The following is a 16,346-nucleotide window of genomic DNA, read 5'->3' as shown; positions in this document are numbered from 1 at the left end:
GACAGACAAAGAAGGAGACTTTTTATTAGCATCGTTACAGGCAATGCATTACGTGAGCTGATGCCCAGTGTACAACCCACCTACGCTGCAAGACACGTCAGCAGTGTGAATCTATTATTGTACACAGTGCAGAGACAGGGCCACCCTGAACGCCAACACAAGACTGGAAATCACTTTACAAAAAAGTAAATAAAAATAATGCCATTTTCTATTTAGGAAAGTGGCAGCTCACGGGTGGCAGAGCACAGAAATATGGGGGGGTGTGTACCCAGCCAGATGCCAGAGTTCAGCCCCCCCAGGCCAGGTAGCCCAAGCCAAGTGTCCAGAGGTTGACCCTGTGCGTGCCTGTGTGGCAAGCCTTCCCTGCTCCCGTTTGCTTCTTAAGTGTGCAGCCTAACCATCAGCCACCCTTGCCAGGCCCAAGGGTCTGGACCAGAGATTCCCTTTGTAAGGCTTAAATCTGAGTAAAAGAATGAAGAACCAAACACCAAGTCTTAAAAGTCAAATCAGTGGAGCCTTCTCATCCTCTTTAGAGCTCTACTTTGGTAACATATTAACATTTAACCAGTTAGCAAAATATTTAACCCAGTTAGCAAAATTAACACCGTCATTTCAATAGTTATTCCTTTGTGCATAGTAAATGTTGCAAGATGAACTTCACATTTGATAAAGCAGATTTTAAAACAGTTTGCCAGAAAGTGTGCCTCCCTTCCACACCTATCTAAGCTTGGGGATGTGAGAACAGGCCCCTGTGCATCTCTGGTGCACCTGCCCACCAGGCTAGATGGTCTGATAGCCGGCGTGACTCCTCTTCCTGCCAATGAGGTAGGCAATGAGGACGATGAGGACCAGCCCTGCCAGGGCACCGCCCACAGCAATGGGGATCAACATGTTGTTACCATCCTGAACACACTCTTCCACTGCAAGAAAGACAAGCCAGGGGATTCACTCCAGGGCACCCCCTCAAGGTCCAATTGTTCCTCCCCAGCCCAAGGGGAAAGGATGAGGCCAGGCTAGAGACTTTGGGACATCTATAGACTATAGACATGAGTGTTTTCTATGCAGCTGGGGAATCCCAGGTATGCTCCGCCCAGGTTAGAATGAATGGTGCTGACCACTGGACCATTGGTCAGCTTTCAGAAAGAGCCACTGACTGTCATTTTCTGCAATCTCTTTCCTCAGCCAGGACACCCTTACCTCACATACCCATTCCTGCAGTTCCTTCCTTACAAAGGGAAGTCTCAAGCTGGGAAGAAACCCTGTCTTTGCAGAGGAAAAGGGTGTTTGCTCCCTGCCCATATATCCCTGTCCCTCAGGAAGTTCTATGATGCCTCTGCTGCCGACCCCCCCCCCCCCCCATTACTCTGGATGCTGCCTCTGCTACTTACCAGACCCAAACCTGTCACTGTCCACCTTGAAAGCCTGGACCTGCACACTGAAGACATTGAGGGAGAGCATCTTGCTGACAAAGATGTGTTCCTCAGTGTTGCACTTGTATGAGTTTCCCACAGTGGCCTGAAGAGCTTTCAGTGAATGGTTGGAGATGCTGAATGTGGGCACTGCAATGGGAGAGAGAGTCTGCTCAAGCACAGGCTACAGTGGGTGAGGAGCATGGGAACCGATGGGAGGAGGAAGCCAGTCTCACCTAGGGCATCAGGAAGAGTCATATTCAAGCGCACTCCTTGCAGGAAAAACAGGCTAGAGCTGGCATTCTGAAAGAAAAGGCAATCATCAGCCAGCACGGTGAGCATCAGTGGGCAACAGGACCTCTACATTTGCAGCAAAAACAAACATTCTGGTTGGCTCTTTACAGTCTTGTTTTTAGGTCCTCTGGAAAGAGCAGCCAGTGCTCCCAATCTTGAGCCACCACCCCAGCCCCCAGACTTTTTGTTTAATACAGGCTGTCACTATGTAGTCCAGTGAGGACTTAAAACTCATGGTCCTGTTTGCACCTCTCAGTACGGTACGTGGATTAAACAAGCACCAACATGCCCAACACCTGAGACCTCTGTTAGCACTGGGTTACCCATCAAAACAGAGACATAAGGAACCATTCTATTTAAAACTACCTTTAGAATGGTACAGAAAAGTTTAAAACCCATTATAAGAAATTATTAATAAGCTCATATCTGTACTGAGCTGGGTGTGGTGGCGCACGCCTTTAATCACAGTGTTCTGGAGGCAGAGACAGGTGGATTTCTGAGTTTGAAGCCAGCCTGGTCTACAGAGTGAGTTCCGGGACATCCAGGGCTACACAGAGAAACCCTGTCGTGACAAAACAAAACACCAAAAAATTATGCTGACTGAGGTATGGTTGGTTGAGAAACATGTAGAAGCCCTGGGTACAGACATCAGCCAGCACTATAAACAAAGATCCTTCCCAGTGTCATCTACATATTCTCCGTTGCTAAGTATACATGTGGCTTTTCCCAGGAAACAGTACAAACAGGAGAAGGCAGGCGGTGAGAAGCAGGTGGTACAACCTGGCTTCATGCTCTGCTCTTTGCTGCTCTCCCAATCACCTAGCCTTTGGAAGATCTCCCCAAATATGAGCAGAATAAATGTGTGTCAGTGTGTATTTGTTGGTGAAAAGTGAGGAGAATCCTGATTGCCACCACACCAAGGATGTGAAGACCCAGTGACTATGCCCCAAGTGACAACAGACAACTCAGCCTCACCATCCCAAACTGCAATTCCAGGGCTCTGTTCTTGTTCTCCACTTTCAGGGTCACCAAGTTGATACCGCAACTCCCACTAGATGTGTCATTTGGGCTGATGTTGAACGCTCTGGTCACCGTCTGACAAGAAAAGCAATTGAGTTATCACTGAGGCTCTGATGACCCCCTCACATCACAGCCAACAGCACTAATGGCTAATGGAGGAGACATAACCACTCTAACAAGTCAGGAGGAGTCCTTAACCACACCTGGCAGGTTTCTGAGTTCCCACATAGTGCCTACTGTTCAGAATGCTGTGCCTTGCCAAGATGGCTTAGATTGGTCCCTGGGGTGGCTTTTCTTGGTGTCAACTTGACTACATCTGGAATTAACTAAAACCCAAGTGGCTGAGTACATTCAAGAGGGATTTTTTTTTCTTAAACAACTTGAGATGGGAAGTCCTTCTTAAATCTGTTTTGTTTGTGGCAGCCTATATAAAGGACACAGAAGGAGGAAGCTTGTGCTTTGCCCGCTTGCTCTTGCTAGCAAATCCATAACTCTCCAGCACCTTGTCTGCCCACATGCTGCCAGGCTTCCCATCACCATTATGGACTAAATCTTGGAACTGTAAGTGAACCCCAATTAAATGTTTTCCCTTATAAGAGCTTCTGTGCTCATGGTATCTATTCACAGCAAAACAAACTCAGATACATACACACAACAAACTCAGACACACACACACACACACACACACACACACACACACACACACACAGATTTACTAGGATAGATTACATGGGGATGGATGGATCTCTCTCCCTCTCCCTCAAGAGAACCTCGACTAACAAAGCCCCTGATGCTTTTCCTACCTTTTGTCAGCCTCCATGCCTCACTTGGTCCTTCTGCCTCAGGCATCCATCCTTTCTGAGTAGCTAAGACTACAGGTGCCTACAAGCTTGGTCTGGCTCAACTACACACTCACTAGTGTCTCCTATCCCCACAGACACAGACACTGTTCCTGCCAGAGGACAAACGAACAAATAATACAAAATTTGAGTAATAAAAGCTGAAGGAAAATGCAATGCTTCTCCTAGGATCAAGGCACTTTTATGAGGTGCCAAGTTAGCTAGCATCTTGGGCTTTCATGGGCAGAAGGTATGGCACACCCCACTCAGACAAATGTAGCCCAGGACTCAGAGGTGGGGCACAGCCCTGCACAACTGATACAGTATATACTAAGTAACAGACTGCAGCACCACACTCCTTTGATGGTAAAAGCAGCCATCCTCCCTACCTACCTTGTTGTCCTTTTTCAGGTAGGTGATATTCAGTTGCAGTGCCATAGAGGCCAGCAGGCAGGTTCCGTTGTTACCAGTAACATTGTACTTGGATACAGTGGGGTTTGTGGGCACAAGTGGTGGTGAGGGGCTGGGTGGCCCAGTGGTTGGGGAAGGTCCATCCTGTGTGCAGTGTGTCTCTGTAGGGACAGTAGAGACAGTTGGAAGGGCAGTTCAAAATCCAGCTTGCTTATAACTACCTCAGATACTGGAGTGCATGTTAGAACTAGAGACACCCACTTCTGAACTCTGCAGGGCACTTTTTCACCCTGTATCTGACAGGCACATGGACAGCAGGTTCAAGAAGCAGAGAGAGGACCTAGAACACTCTAGCCCACTTGTTGCATCCCCCCCCCCCAACATTTTTCCCATCTTAGCCTTCCTTCTCAGTGAGCAAGCAAATAAATATACTGAGACCAAGACAAAGTTTCACCCTGCCACAAGGGAGTGAGTCTAGGTCATATATACATGAATGTAGCATGAATTCAAGTGTTTGCACTGAGCTGTCACATGAGAGACACTGTTAGAAACAAGACAGGGACTCTTGACTGTCAGGCCCTGGCCAGGCCTGCCATTTATAAAAACACATGAATTAACTAGAGCTGCATATTATCAGCAAGAATGTGCAGGAGCCTGCTGGGAGGGAAGGGGAGAGGAACAGAGGGGAGGGGAGGGGAGGGGAAAAGAACGGAGGAAGTCTATTTTTATAGCCTGCTAGTAATAACTTTTCAGTCATGGTAGAATCTCTCCTATGCTTAAGTTTCACATAACAAAACCTCAAGATTAAAACCTGGATAACTGGGTTGGAGTGATGGGCTTGATGGCTAAGAGAGTATACTGTGAACCCGAGTTAAATTCCCAGTACCCATAGTGGGCAGCTTACCATTTCCTTGTGACAGACCCAAGGGAGAGCCAATACTTCTGACCTCCTCAGGTGTGTGTGCATCCCCACACAGTCACACACATAATGAGAACCACAACAGGAACAGTCACAACAGCAAAAGAGGCATGAATAATCAGAGCAAGCAAGATGCTCTCTGATTACCAACACGTAATGGACAAACAGCGTGAGTCCAGTAATGAACATACTATATTTTCAGTACCTGTGCCAGGCAACTCACAACTGCCTGAAACTACACCTGGAGCAGACCCAACATTGCCCTCTGTCCTGTATGACACCTGTCCTCATGCATACACTCACACTGCTGGTGACCTGGGAAGCCCAGTGCCTAACACACGCCCTGCCCCAGAACCCTGGTGGTACCTTGGCGTGGCTATTCTCGGCCTGCAGCAGAATTCCCCACAGCCTACTCCAGGCTGAGAACCCCCTGACTATCTCTAGCAAAGTACCTGTTCTCACAAAAAAAAGCCAGGTCCAGCTAGTGCTTTACTTCCTCTTTTAAAAAATTCCACTGTATATGTTTAAGTGTTTTGCCTGAAGCTAGGCATGGTGGCACACATCTTTACTCAAAGCACTTGGGAGGCAGAGGTAGGTGGACCTCTGAGTTCTAGATTAGCCTGGTCTAGAGAGTTCTGGGACAACCAGGGCCATCCGAAAACCCAAAAAGTTTTGCCTGCATGTATATTTCTGTGCCTCACTTCTGTGTGTAATATGTGCCTAGTGCTCAGGGAGGCCAGAAGAGGTCACTCTGGAACTGGAGTTAAGAGAGAACTGGCAATCACAACCTGGGTGGTACTGGTGCAAACCCAAGTCCTCAGAAAAGCAGCCAGTGTTCTTTAACTGCTAAGCCATTTCTCCAGTTCCATTTTATTTCCTTTTAAATAAGATTTGTCAAGTGCCCAAGTTTTCTTTGGTCTGACCATTTACAGGAGGAGGAGACGTGAGGCTTCCTTCCTGGTCAAGGCCACCCCTGTGTGACCTATAAGCACACGCATACACACTCTTGGATTTAATAAGTAACAATTATCAGGAGAGCAGGAGAGCAGACTGGAAGCATTATTCAGGTGTAGCAGGTAGGAGGTACAGGACAGAACTGACTCCCAAGGGGTGAGTTCCCGCTCCATATATAAACTGCACTGCAATTTTTGACTCTGGTAATCAACAGAAAAGGGGACACTGCTATAACATCCTAAGATCAGATACAGGGAGGTCGGTAGAAGGACTCAACCAAACAAAGTCAGCATCTTTCGGAAGCACCCATTTCTTCTCATTCTGTCTGGCTCATGTGTGTGGGTTATCTTTTACTCTTTGTTCTGTCAATAACACCTTTGTCACTAGATTAGAAACAGAACAGCTTATTTATGGAGCAAAGAGATGACTGGGTGGGTTAAGAGCACGTGCTGCTTTCCCAGAAGGCATAGGTTTAACTCCAGTACCCACTGGTGACTCACAAGTGTCTTTAACTCCAGCTCCAAATGATCTACTGTCCTTTTTGGCCCTCATGGACACCAAGCAAACACACAATGCACATATAGGCAAAACACACACACATTACACAAAACAAAACCCTCATGTTTAAAATAAGGACCCCACCCCTACCCCAGTGCCATTTGTATCATGACAGTATATATTTCAGACTACGACTATGGCAACAGCTGGGCTTGGATTAGGTCAGTGCAAGAGCATCTGTAACTAATGTAAACGGCTATGTTGCCAGACATGGTGGCACAAACCTTTAATCCCAGTACTTGGGAGGCAGAAGCAGGTAAATCTCTGTAAGTTCAAAGCCAGCCTGGTCTATAGAGTGAATTCCAGACAATAATAGTTATACGATAGAGAGACCCTGTCTCAACAAAAGGGGACAACTTATGAGGCAGCAAATCTATGCCTCTAGGCCCTGGCCCTTCCAATTAGCTTTATATGTAATAAAATACTTTCTTTTTAAACTTTAGGTGCAGACTAGGGTCATCTGCTGAGAAAATACACACTACATCCCCTAACCTGCAACTGACTTAGAACTGAGAGAAAGCACCTGAGGTAGCTCTCTTCACAGTCACACCACAGTCTTCATTAAGATTACTCAAGAAGCCCGAAGGAAAGCTAATAAGGACAGGTAGCCCAGGTAACCCTTTGACAAACCACATGAAATGGACAATTTCAGAGCTGACAGGATTGGGGCCAAGTGACAATTGGGCCCACTAGCTTGACAAACTTGTGCAGACTAGGGGTCACACCTCCTCTAGAGCTGCCTGAGCAGTCTGAGGACTGGCTTACAGGCAGAGTGTTTTGCTCACCATCCACAGGATCACTCCTCTGTATTCCATGCATGACGGAGACCAGATTGTATTAACCAAGCTCTAGCCTCCTAATCAGGATGTACCCACTCGAACCTTTAACAGCAGAGGGGCTGCCAGATAGAGGAACAGACTCCACCCACTGTGGACTGTCACCTGAAGCCATGTCACTCCAGCACCTTACCTTCCTTGCTGAAGTTGCCACTCGACAGGTAGGCCTGGATAGTGGCATCCCGGAGCACAACGGTCACATTCTTCATGTAGACCCGGATATCACTGACACACCGGTATGCTTTGTTGATGTCTGCCTTGATGTCAGTTGTGGAATCCATGGTGTAGATCTCTGTATCCCAATCAATCAACAAAAGAAAACAAAACACAATGTGTTCACAGTACCTAAGTTAAGAGTGACTGAATACCACCATCTCATATTCTTTTGTTTGTTGTGAAGCTTAACAACAGTTTTATTGGGAGTTTAAAAAGAAAAATGTCATGACAGGTGAGCTGTAAATCTCAGGACTGAGAGAGGAAGAGAAAATTCCATGCCATGTGCACATGCCAGCATGCAGCCAGCCACACAGTGGCCAGTGGAAAAGCCTGAGTACCAGAGAAAGCATACTCAGGCTCTGGCAAGCATCTAAAAGGGACAGAAAAGACAAAAAGAAAGCAATGACTCAGAAAGGCAGGGGACATAGTGGACACTCGTGTGGCTCTCGGAAAGGCAAGTTCTTTACCCTTCCCTTCAGATTTGCATTTTTTACAGAAGTCTTACCTTTGCTGATGGCATTGGGAAAATGTTCTGTATCTGACAAGTTATATGTAAAATACATATGCTGGACACTGTAACGTGTTGTATTTTTTGTGAAGTTGAGTGTCAGTAAATATCCTCTTCCAAAAGTAATTGTGAGGCTGGGGTCAGAAACATTTTCTTTACCACAAGAACTGCCATTTTTCAGTACTTCTGCAGAGGCTGGCAGGGAAATGTTCACGATCTAGAACAAATACAATTCCAATGCAAAGCCATGAGAAGGTATGCTAAGGAGACACTGCCAAAGAGTTACCTGCACGCAATGACAGAAACTGAGCTTCCAGTCAATCTTAAAGTAGCCATTCACAGAGACTCTTACTTGGTGCAGCATCCGTACAAAGCTACTGGACTATAACTCAATGCATGCAAACAATGTGCATGACTTCAAACGGGGTAGTCAGAAGTTCCATCTTCTCAGACTTTCTGACTATTCTGAAATACTAACTGTGGCTGTGGTAGATATGGGTACAGTGTTCTAAAAAGTATTCAGTTTGACAAACCAGTAGACAGCTCACTGCATTCTCACTACTAACAGAAACAGGCTGACAAGTGAATCCAGTGTGAGAGACCTGGCAGAGTCAGGGTTAAACGTGCTTCCCACTCATTGTGTGCACACCTTAATTCCAATGTGCAGGAGGCAGAGGCAGAAAAACATAAGCTAGTAGGATTTCGGGTATGGTGTATCTCATGATCCAGGGATGCATTTAAAAGGGTAATTACATATAATGATTGTGTGAAATGTCTAACAGGTAATTAAAAAGAAATTTAAGATGCACGATACTCATCTACTAGTAATCTAGGAACTACAGAAACACAAACTTGCTTTAATGTAACCACCACTAAGAACATATTTTTGTTTGTTTGCTTGTTTGTTGAGACAGGGTCTCATTTTGTGGTTCTAAAGCTTGTAGACCAAGCTGGCCTTGAATTCAAAATTTGCCTGCCTCTGCCTCCTTCTGAGTGCTGGGATTAAAGGTGTGTGCCATACGGGAGGCGTGTGCCATAATAAGGTCCAGCCCACTAAGAACATCTTTCTTAAAGGGGACAGTCCACAGCACTGCTCCTCAAGCCATCCCTTAGAATAAACAATATCCTGAAGGGAAGCAAATCATAAAAATCTGGAGCCATTTATTGAACAAAGCTAACTAAGCAGCCCGGGAGTATTTAGCAAACGTGCTGACTTCTCTGATTCTTCAAGGTGGCTATAAAATACTCATCCAGAAAGCGTTACAGTCAGCAGCGGTTTGCTGTGGCTGCAGCTACCAGCAGACAACAGCAGAGATTACTGATGGGCTAGAAGCTCTCTGCACAAGTGACAGGGTCAGACTAAGGCAGGGTAATTTTTCAGAATCCCACAATGCTGGTGTCTCCTACCTGAGAACCATTCGCAGTCTCGTAGGTGGTCAGAAAGGAGGCAGAGAAGCTGGCCATTATACACGTTGTGCCATTGTTTTTCACCTCAAAGAGTGCTGAGGCGCCATGTGCAAGGCCTGCTGCTTCCAGGAGAAAGAGACAATCACAAAACTGCTATTTGTTTTCTCTACCTTCTATTACAGGCTGTGTCCTACTCCTGATCCCCCAAACCTGAGGGTGCGCTAACTCTTAATTCCATAGGAAAACTGCCACCTTCAAAGCTGTTCCGTCAACCTGACAATCTCACCCCCAGAGTACTTACCCTAGGCACATGTCCCTTAAACAGTAAGATGTGACGGGGCCTGAGAGGTATACCTCAAGGCAAGCACCAACCTACTCAGAACCCAAGGACAGTCTGCACTGGGTTTTCTCACTGTGGTCCTAAACAAATAGTTACAATCTGGTTTGTTTTTACTTCTCAGACCAGGACTACCACAGAGTCATGAGCTCAGACACAGTGCTTAGATTCCACCAGCACATGGCTGAGCAATGTTGGGCACATTCTCAACTCATACATGTTGAGAGCTGCCCTATTTGTGGAGGTTCTAAAGATTTTCTAGTGAATTATCTTTTCAGGACATTTCTTTCCTGGCTTGTTAAATATACCTAATAAAGCTCACACCTGTAATCCTAACACTGGGGAGGCTGAGGCGAGAGGATCAGCAGTCTTCCAACCCACAGTACAGAGAAGACTTATAAAGTCATAAACAGTCCCACTATCCTAGTCATTAGAACAACAGTACTTTCAGCTGGGCATGGCAATGCACACCTTTACTCCCAGCACTCAGGAGGAAGGCAGGTGTCTGGGAATTTGAGGCCAGCCTTGCTTAGACCACACAGTGAGACCGCGTCTCCAGAGAAAAGGTAGCAGGGGCGGCACAGTTCTTGACAACGATCAAGTTTCCTTACAGTTCACAGACGAACAAGCCAGGTACCTTCGCTCATTCCAAAGCCAACAACTACACAGCAACAACCACACTGTTCACTCTGCTGCTACAAGCTTGTATATAGTCTTCCAAGGATATTGAGACATGAATCTGAGGTGTCTACATAGGAGTATGAGGCAGGAGGATCACCAGAAGTTCCAGGCTACGATATTCTACTCTATTTTAAAAATAAACAAAAAAATTTTAGAAAATACTTCCAAAACAAGCAGACTTCAACAAACCCAATTTATTTCATTCTCACAACTTTGAAAAAAAAATTTAGAGTAACTACTATTCACACCCAAGAGCCTATCCAGAAATCATATATCCTTTCTCTTGTGCTACGAGCAAAGCAAACATTGAAACTCATGTTCCAAAAGTGGCTGCAGAAGGAGGAAGCAGACTGCAGCTCACTTCAGAGAGTCCCGTGCTTCCTAACTGCTCAGGTTCCATTACAGCATTCCCAGTGGATGACCAGTATAAACTGGAAACAGAGAAGGGCTGGCAAGATAGCTCAGCAAAAGCAAAATCGCCACCAGGCCTGATGACTGAGCTCTAGCCGTGGGACTCCGATGTTGGAAGGAGACAATTGAGATGCTTTGGCCTCCTCACATAAGCCCTGGCCAGTGTGCCCAACACATATATATACACAAATAAAATATGTAACTATAAAGTTTTCTAAAAGAGTCCACCGTAGTTTATCCTCAATAGTGGATGCAAACTTCTAGAAACAGAGTGGGGGCTGAAGCAACGTGTCAGTTCTTGTAGAGTACATAGGTTTAGTTCCAGCACTGACCCTGCAGCCCACAACCTTCTAACTCCACTTCCAGAGGATCTAATGCTTTTTTCTGACCTCCAAGGGCAACTAATACACATAAACTCTCCCAAGCACATACACATGTGTTTTACAAACAGAGCATGGCTATTCCACTGAGTTCCTATTGCTGCGATGAAATGCCATGACCAAACGCAGCTGGGGGGTTATTCAGCTTACACTTCCACATCACTGCTCGTCACTTAAGTCAAGACAGAAACCTAGTGGCAAGAGCTGTGGCAGAGGCATGGAAGGGTGCTGCTTACTGGCTCAATCCCCTGCTTTCTTACAGAATCCAGGACTACTAGCCCAGGGATGGCACCACCCACAATGGGCTAGCACCTTGCCCATCAATCATTAATTTAAAAACTACCCTACAGGCTTCATCTTGTGCAAGTAGTTTCTCAATTGAGGCTTCCTTATCTCAGTTAACTCTTGCCCGTGTCAAGCTGGCCTAACACTATCAAGCATAACAGTCAAGTGTGGTGGCATACACTGTAATCCCAGAACTAGATAAGCCAAGACAGGAAGACTATATAAGCATTTGGCCAACCTGATTTAAACTATCAAGATCTAGGGCAACTCATGGCTACATACCAAGTCCCTGTTTCAGAGAAAACAACTGAAAATAGGGGTCAAAGATGGCTCTGTGGTCAAGAGTATTTGCTATTCTTCTACAAGACCCAAGTTTGAGTCCCAGCAGCCAGATTAGTTAGCTCACACCCACCTGTAACTCCAGCTCCAGGGGAGTCCAACACCCTCTTCTGGACCCTGTGAACACCCCTTATACATACACAAAACTTCTTAAAAAAAAAAAAAAAAGACCAAAGGCAGAAGAAAAGGTCCCTGTTGCAGGTCTAAGGCTTCCTTGTCCAGGGACATCCCAAGCAGAAAGACCTGGGGTCTAACTGGCCAGCACAGCAGATGGATGCCCCCTGGGAGCACACAGTCCAGCTCTGACTAGACTATCTTTTTATGAGTGGTTTTGTCAAACCCACTCTCCCCCTAGTAAACATCTAGAAAACATGCAGATTCAAAGGAAAACAAAGTATTACTAAAATTTGAAATAAACTTTATGGCTTTTAAGAACATGCCTTTTTCTCAGCTCACTAGTTGCTCCCATTCTGTGGTGTGTCTTTCTCTTTCTTAACAACCTGTCTTTAGTTCTACTACTTAAAAAAAATAAGATGGAAGGAAGGGCTGGGGTGGAGAGCTCAGCCGTGAAGAACACTGGCTGCTCTTTCCCAGGGCCCAGGTCCTGCACCTACCAACAACATGGCAGCTTACATACCCAGAATCTCTACTCTAGCTCACAAGGATCCAGTTCCACAAGATCTGAGGCTCTCTGCTGGCCTCAGTGGGCACCGTATGCACACAGTGTACGGACACATATGCAGGCAAAACTCTCATATGCATAAAATGACAAAACTAAGGCTTTAAAAAATAAAAGGGGCTAAGGAGATGGCTTAGTGCTTTAGAACACTTGCTGCAGAAGCCCTGGGTTGGGTTTTCAGCATCCATGATGGCTCAACACCATCCAAACCATTTGTATCTCCAGTTCCAGGGGCTCCAACGCCCTCTTCTGACCTCTATAAGCACTGGCACATTCATGCAGGCAAAGTCTCTCTCACACACAAAACACTAGCTTAAAGAAGCTGTTTAAAAGGCATGCAATACTTAAATATTTTAATATAAAAAGCTCTTTGTCCCCTAATCAGTTAAAGTGCCTACAGCACACATGGGACTGAGAAAGAGCAGCTGCCAGGAGCCCCCACCTGCCTGCTAATGATGCCCTGCTCATTTCTCATTTCTCCATGGTCAAAGGGCAACGCTGTCTCATTCTTTCAAAACACTACACTTGTGGAAATCCCCGTCCCTGCTACTAGTAAGACAGTGGGCCACATACACGCTGTTGGCCAAGCTCCGTGACCTTGGAGCCAGCAGCGGCCACCTAAGCACCTTGAGATTACACAACTGACAATGGCAGAAGTGCAGAGCCAGAGAGGCTCGCTGTCAGAACACCCCACAAGTCTTCCACTCCACCAGCCTTGCCACTTTTGTTTTGGGGCTCTCTTCTTTACCCAGGAAGTGCTGCCTAACAAGTACTTGTGACACTTTTACTTTGTGACAAGTACTGCTCAAAGCACTTTTCAATTAAATTACTATGACAACCTGAAAAGGTGGTTACTATTCTTCCATCCTGCTGAGGTGGAGAAGCCCTGTTTGCTGGCTTCAGTGTGCGACCTACTGACCACGATGCTTTTCCAGCACTCGGTTAAGGAGTATGGGTAAGCCAGCCTGGGTTACTTACATAGTGAGACCCTGTCTCCAGGCAACCATACCATGAATTCTTTTTTTTTTTTTTTTTTTTGGTTTTTCGAGACAGGGTTTCTCTGTATAGCTCTGGCTGTCCTGGAACTCACTTTGTAGACCAGGCTGGCCTCGAACTCAGAAATCCACCTGCCTCTACCTCCCAAGTGCTGGGATTAAAGGCGTGCGCCACCAAGCCCGGCTCATACCATGAATTCTTTTGCTTGATTTAAATCCAGTTTCTTCTTATCTAGGGACACCTTTGAACATGTAAACAAATGGCCAAAGTTCTACCCCACACACTGAACTAGCACCTCTAGAGGCACGACTCTCTCCCTGCTGGCTACCTACCTTCCATAAGGCTGGGGCAAGCTATGTAGAATGTTGTGGGAGAAAAGTGACAAGTGTTTCTTCTTCTAGAAAAATCCAGTTCAGGACTACTGCTGTAAACCTGGCACTTTATGAAAGCACCATGCAATCCCATATGTCAGGACTGGGGGCTCGAAAGAGAGCAGAGGAGACAGGCCACTCCAGGACAGGTGCCACAGTTTATGTGTCCACAAAAGGCCAGGTTGGGCTGCAGAGATGGCTTGGGAGTTAGGAGCACTGACTGCTCTTCCAGAATTTCTGAACTCAATCACCAGCAACTATATGGTGACTCACAACCATCTGTAATGGGATACAATGTCCAGAGGTCTGTCTGAAGACAGCTACAGTGTACTCATATACACTAAAACAAACAAACAAACAAACAAAAACAAAGCAAAACAAAAAAGGGCCAGGTCAAGATAACAATATCTAAGTTGGGTCTAACAGAATATGAACTCAAAATTACAAGACTACTGAACCGCTGGACCACCAATCTAGTGAAGAATTCAAGGTCCCACAATCCAGGATAACTTTAATTAGACTTCTCATACTTCTAGACTGACCAGGCTCATCCAGAAAGGGGAAGGTCATAGGGTTAGCCCTAACAACCGAACAGTTCCATTAAGCAATCCTACATACTAGTTTCAGTTCACACTAGTCTGTTGTCTATTAAGCACTTAAGCAGCTTGGAGGTGATAGCAATTAATGTAGGAACAATTAACAATCCCATCGTTACAGAGGTTTTTTTTTAAGATAAAATTATTTTTGAAGTCACACAACCAAGATCCTGTCTAAGTTGTTAAAGTCCCTTTGTGAAAGCTGGGACAATTTATGGCACAGGGGCACTCAATCAGGGTCACAGACTTTCCCTCTCCACTTAGATTTTGCTTTGAAACAGTGTCTCACTTTGTAGCCCAGGTTGGCCTCCGATTCACAGAAAGTCTCCCACATAAGCCTGCTAAGTGCTTAGATTACAAACTCAGGCTGACCCAACCTTAAAATTCCCCTGCCTCAGCCTCCACGGTCTAACAAGTGTGAGCCACCACTGATTAGTTTAGTTTATTCATTCATTCGTTTATTTATTTCATTTTTGCAACAGGGTCTCCGGTCCTGGCTGTCTTAGAACTCATTATATAGACCAGAATGGCTTGTTAAAGAGATCGTCCTGACACTAGCTCAGGATTAAAGGTATAAACCACTATGCAAGCCACAAGGTAGTTTGAAAAACATGAAGAGGCCTAACCTGGCTGTCCTTTGGATTTTATCCCAATCAGCATTTAGGAAGCAGAGACTACGAGAACCTGAACCTGTGAGTTTCAGGCCAGCGTGGTGGTGAGACACCCCTCCCCCCATTTTAAAAGTATAAAACAGTCTAAGGGTTTAAGTCGTTTTTGGCTGTGCTGGAGATTGAACTCCAGCTAGTTACCAAGCCATTCTGACACAACAGAACTTGTTTCGGCAACTCGTATATTAGCTACAACTCCTGAACCGTGAAGGGTCACAGGTCCCCTTAGCAAGGCTTCTGGGTTAAGACCGCCGAGTAAGCGCACCTCTCACGGACCAGAGAGTTCACACAAGTAGCAAAATAAAAGAAAGGGTAAACGAATTCCATAAAGTCACAGTCACAGAATTTGGGGGTGTGAGCCTCTGTGCCCAGGAGATTTGGCCAGCCACCTCTCTCCCGTCCTGAAGATGCTGGCACCGCAGCGAAACGCTCCGCGTTGCCGGGATACAGCGGCGAGGAAGGGCACCCGGCACCCCAGGCAGGGTCCGAGGCAGCACCCAGTCCTCTCACAAGGCAGCTCAGAGCCAGCAGCACTGCCTGGCAGGAACTCCAGCCCAGCTCCTTCCAGAGCGGCTCAGACTGGGCTCCCAACCCGCACCTACGTCCTTAGGCCCGCACGGGCTCCCAGGCGGCGAGCGCCACTGCGGAGCGGGCGGGCCGGCTCGAGGCCTTCTTGACGCCCGCGGCTCCGGGCGCCCCGTCCCCGCCCGGCCTGCCGCTCTGTTCCCGTCCGTCCCGAGACACCGACCCCGCCCGGCCCTCCTTCTCTCTCCCTCCCTCTCGGGCTCACCCAGCAGCAGCAGGAGCAGCGGCCGCCGGGCGCCGGGGGCCGCCATGGCGCGACGCAGCCGAGGCCGGAGGACGGCGGTTGCGCGGGCGGCGAGGCCGGCGGGAGGGCGCGTCCACCGACTCGAGAGGCCCCGCAGCTGCGGCGCCGGCACGGAGAGGACCCTGCGGCCGGCAGCGCCTGTCACGTGAGCAGTGCCGCGCCCGCCGGTCACGTGAGCCGAGGGTCTCGCGAGAGCCCGTGGACCGCCAGCTTACTCCTCACTTCTTCGGGAGGCTCCGTTCCGCACGTGATGTGGTCACGTGCCAGTCGGCATCACGTGGGCGCTGGACCACGTGATATCTTGCCCTCTCCCCACCCCCTTCCCCCCCCCCCCCCCACGGCCTTTCTCCCGAGTGTCCCGAAATGGAAAGTAGGTTGTGGCTTTGAGTAAGGGAAGGAGAAA

The 16,346-nt window shown here is 47.2% G+C and overlaps 1 protein-coding gene across 2 annotated transcripts; it reads right to left on the bottom strand.

Annotated features, from left to right (window-relative positions):
- On the bottom strand, window positions 1-16,178 carry Lamp1 (lysosomal-associated membrane protein 1). Of its 2 annotated transcripts, none has more exons than NM_001317353.1 (9): window positions 15,905-16,178; window positions 9,372-9,493; window positions 7,962-8,181; window positions 7,374-7,532; window positions 3,956-4,134; window positions 2,679-2,798; window positions 1,646-1,712; window positions 1,389-1,559; window positions 1-920 (listed from the first exon to the last, which is right to left on the bottom strand). In NM_001317353.1, exons 1-9 carry the CDS (start codon window positions 15,948-15,950, stop codon window positions 781-783), a joined length of 1,224 nt encoding a protein of 407 aa, NP_001304282.1. In that variant the 5' UTR covers window positions 15,951-16,178; the 3' UTR covers window positions 1-780. The 2 variants fall into 2 exon arrangements, with proteins under 2 accessions (NP_001304282.1, NP_034814.2); NM_010684.3 differs by having other exon boundaries at window positions 9,372-9,490.
- Between the last annotated feature and the right edge of the window lie 168 nt (window positions 16,179-16,346).

This window comes from Mus musculus, chromosome 8 (genome assembly GCF_000001635.26).
Source record: "Mus musculus strain C57BL/6J chromosome 8, GRCm38.p6 C57BL/6J".
NCBI lineage: Eukaryota > Metazoa > Chordata > Mammalia > Rodentia > Muridae > Mus > Mus musculus.
Note: the sequence above shows the minus strand (reverse complement) of the source record. Positions and strands in the feature narration are given on the sequence as shown.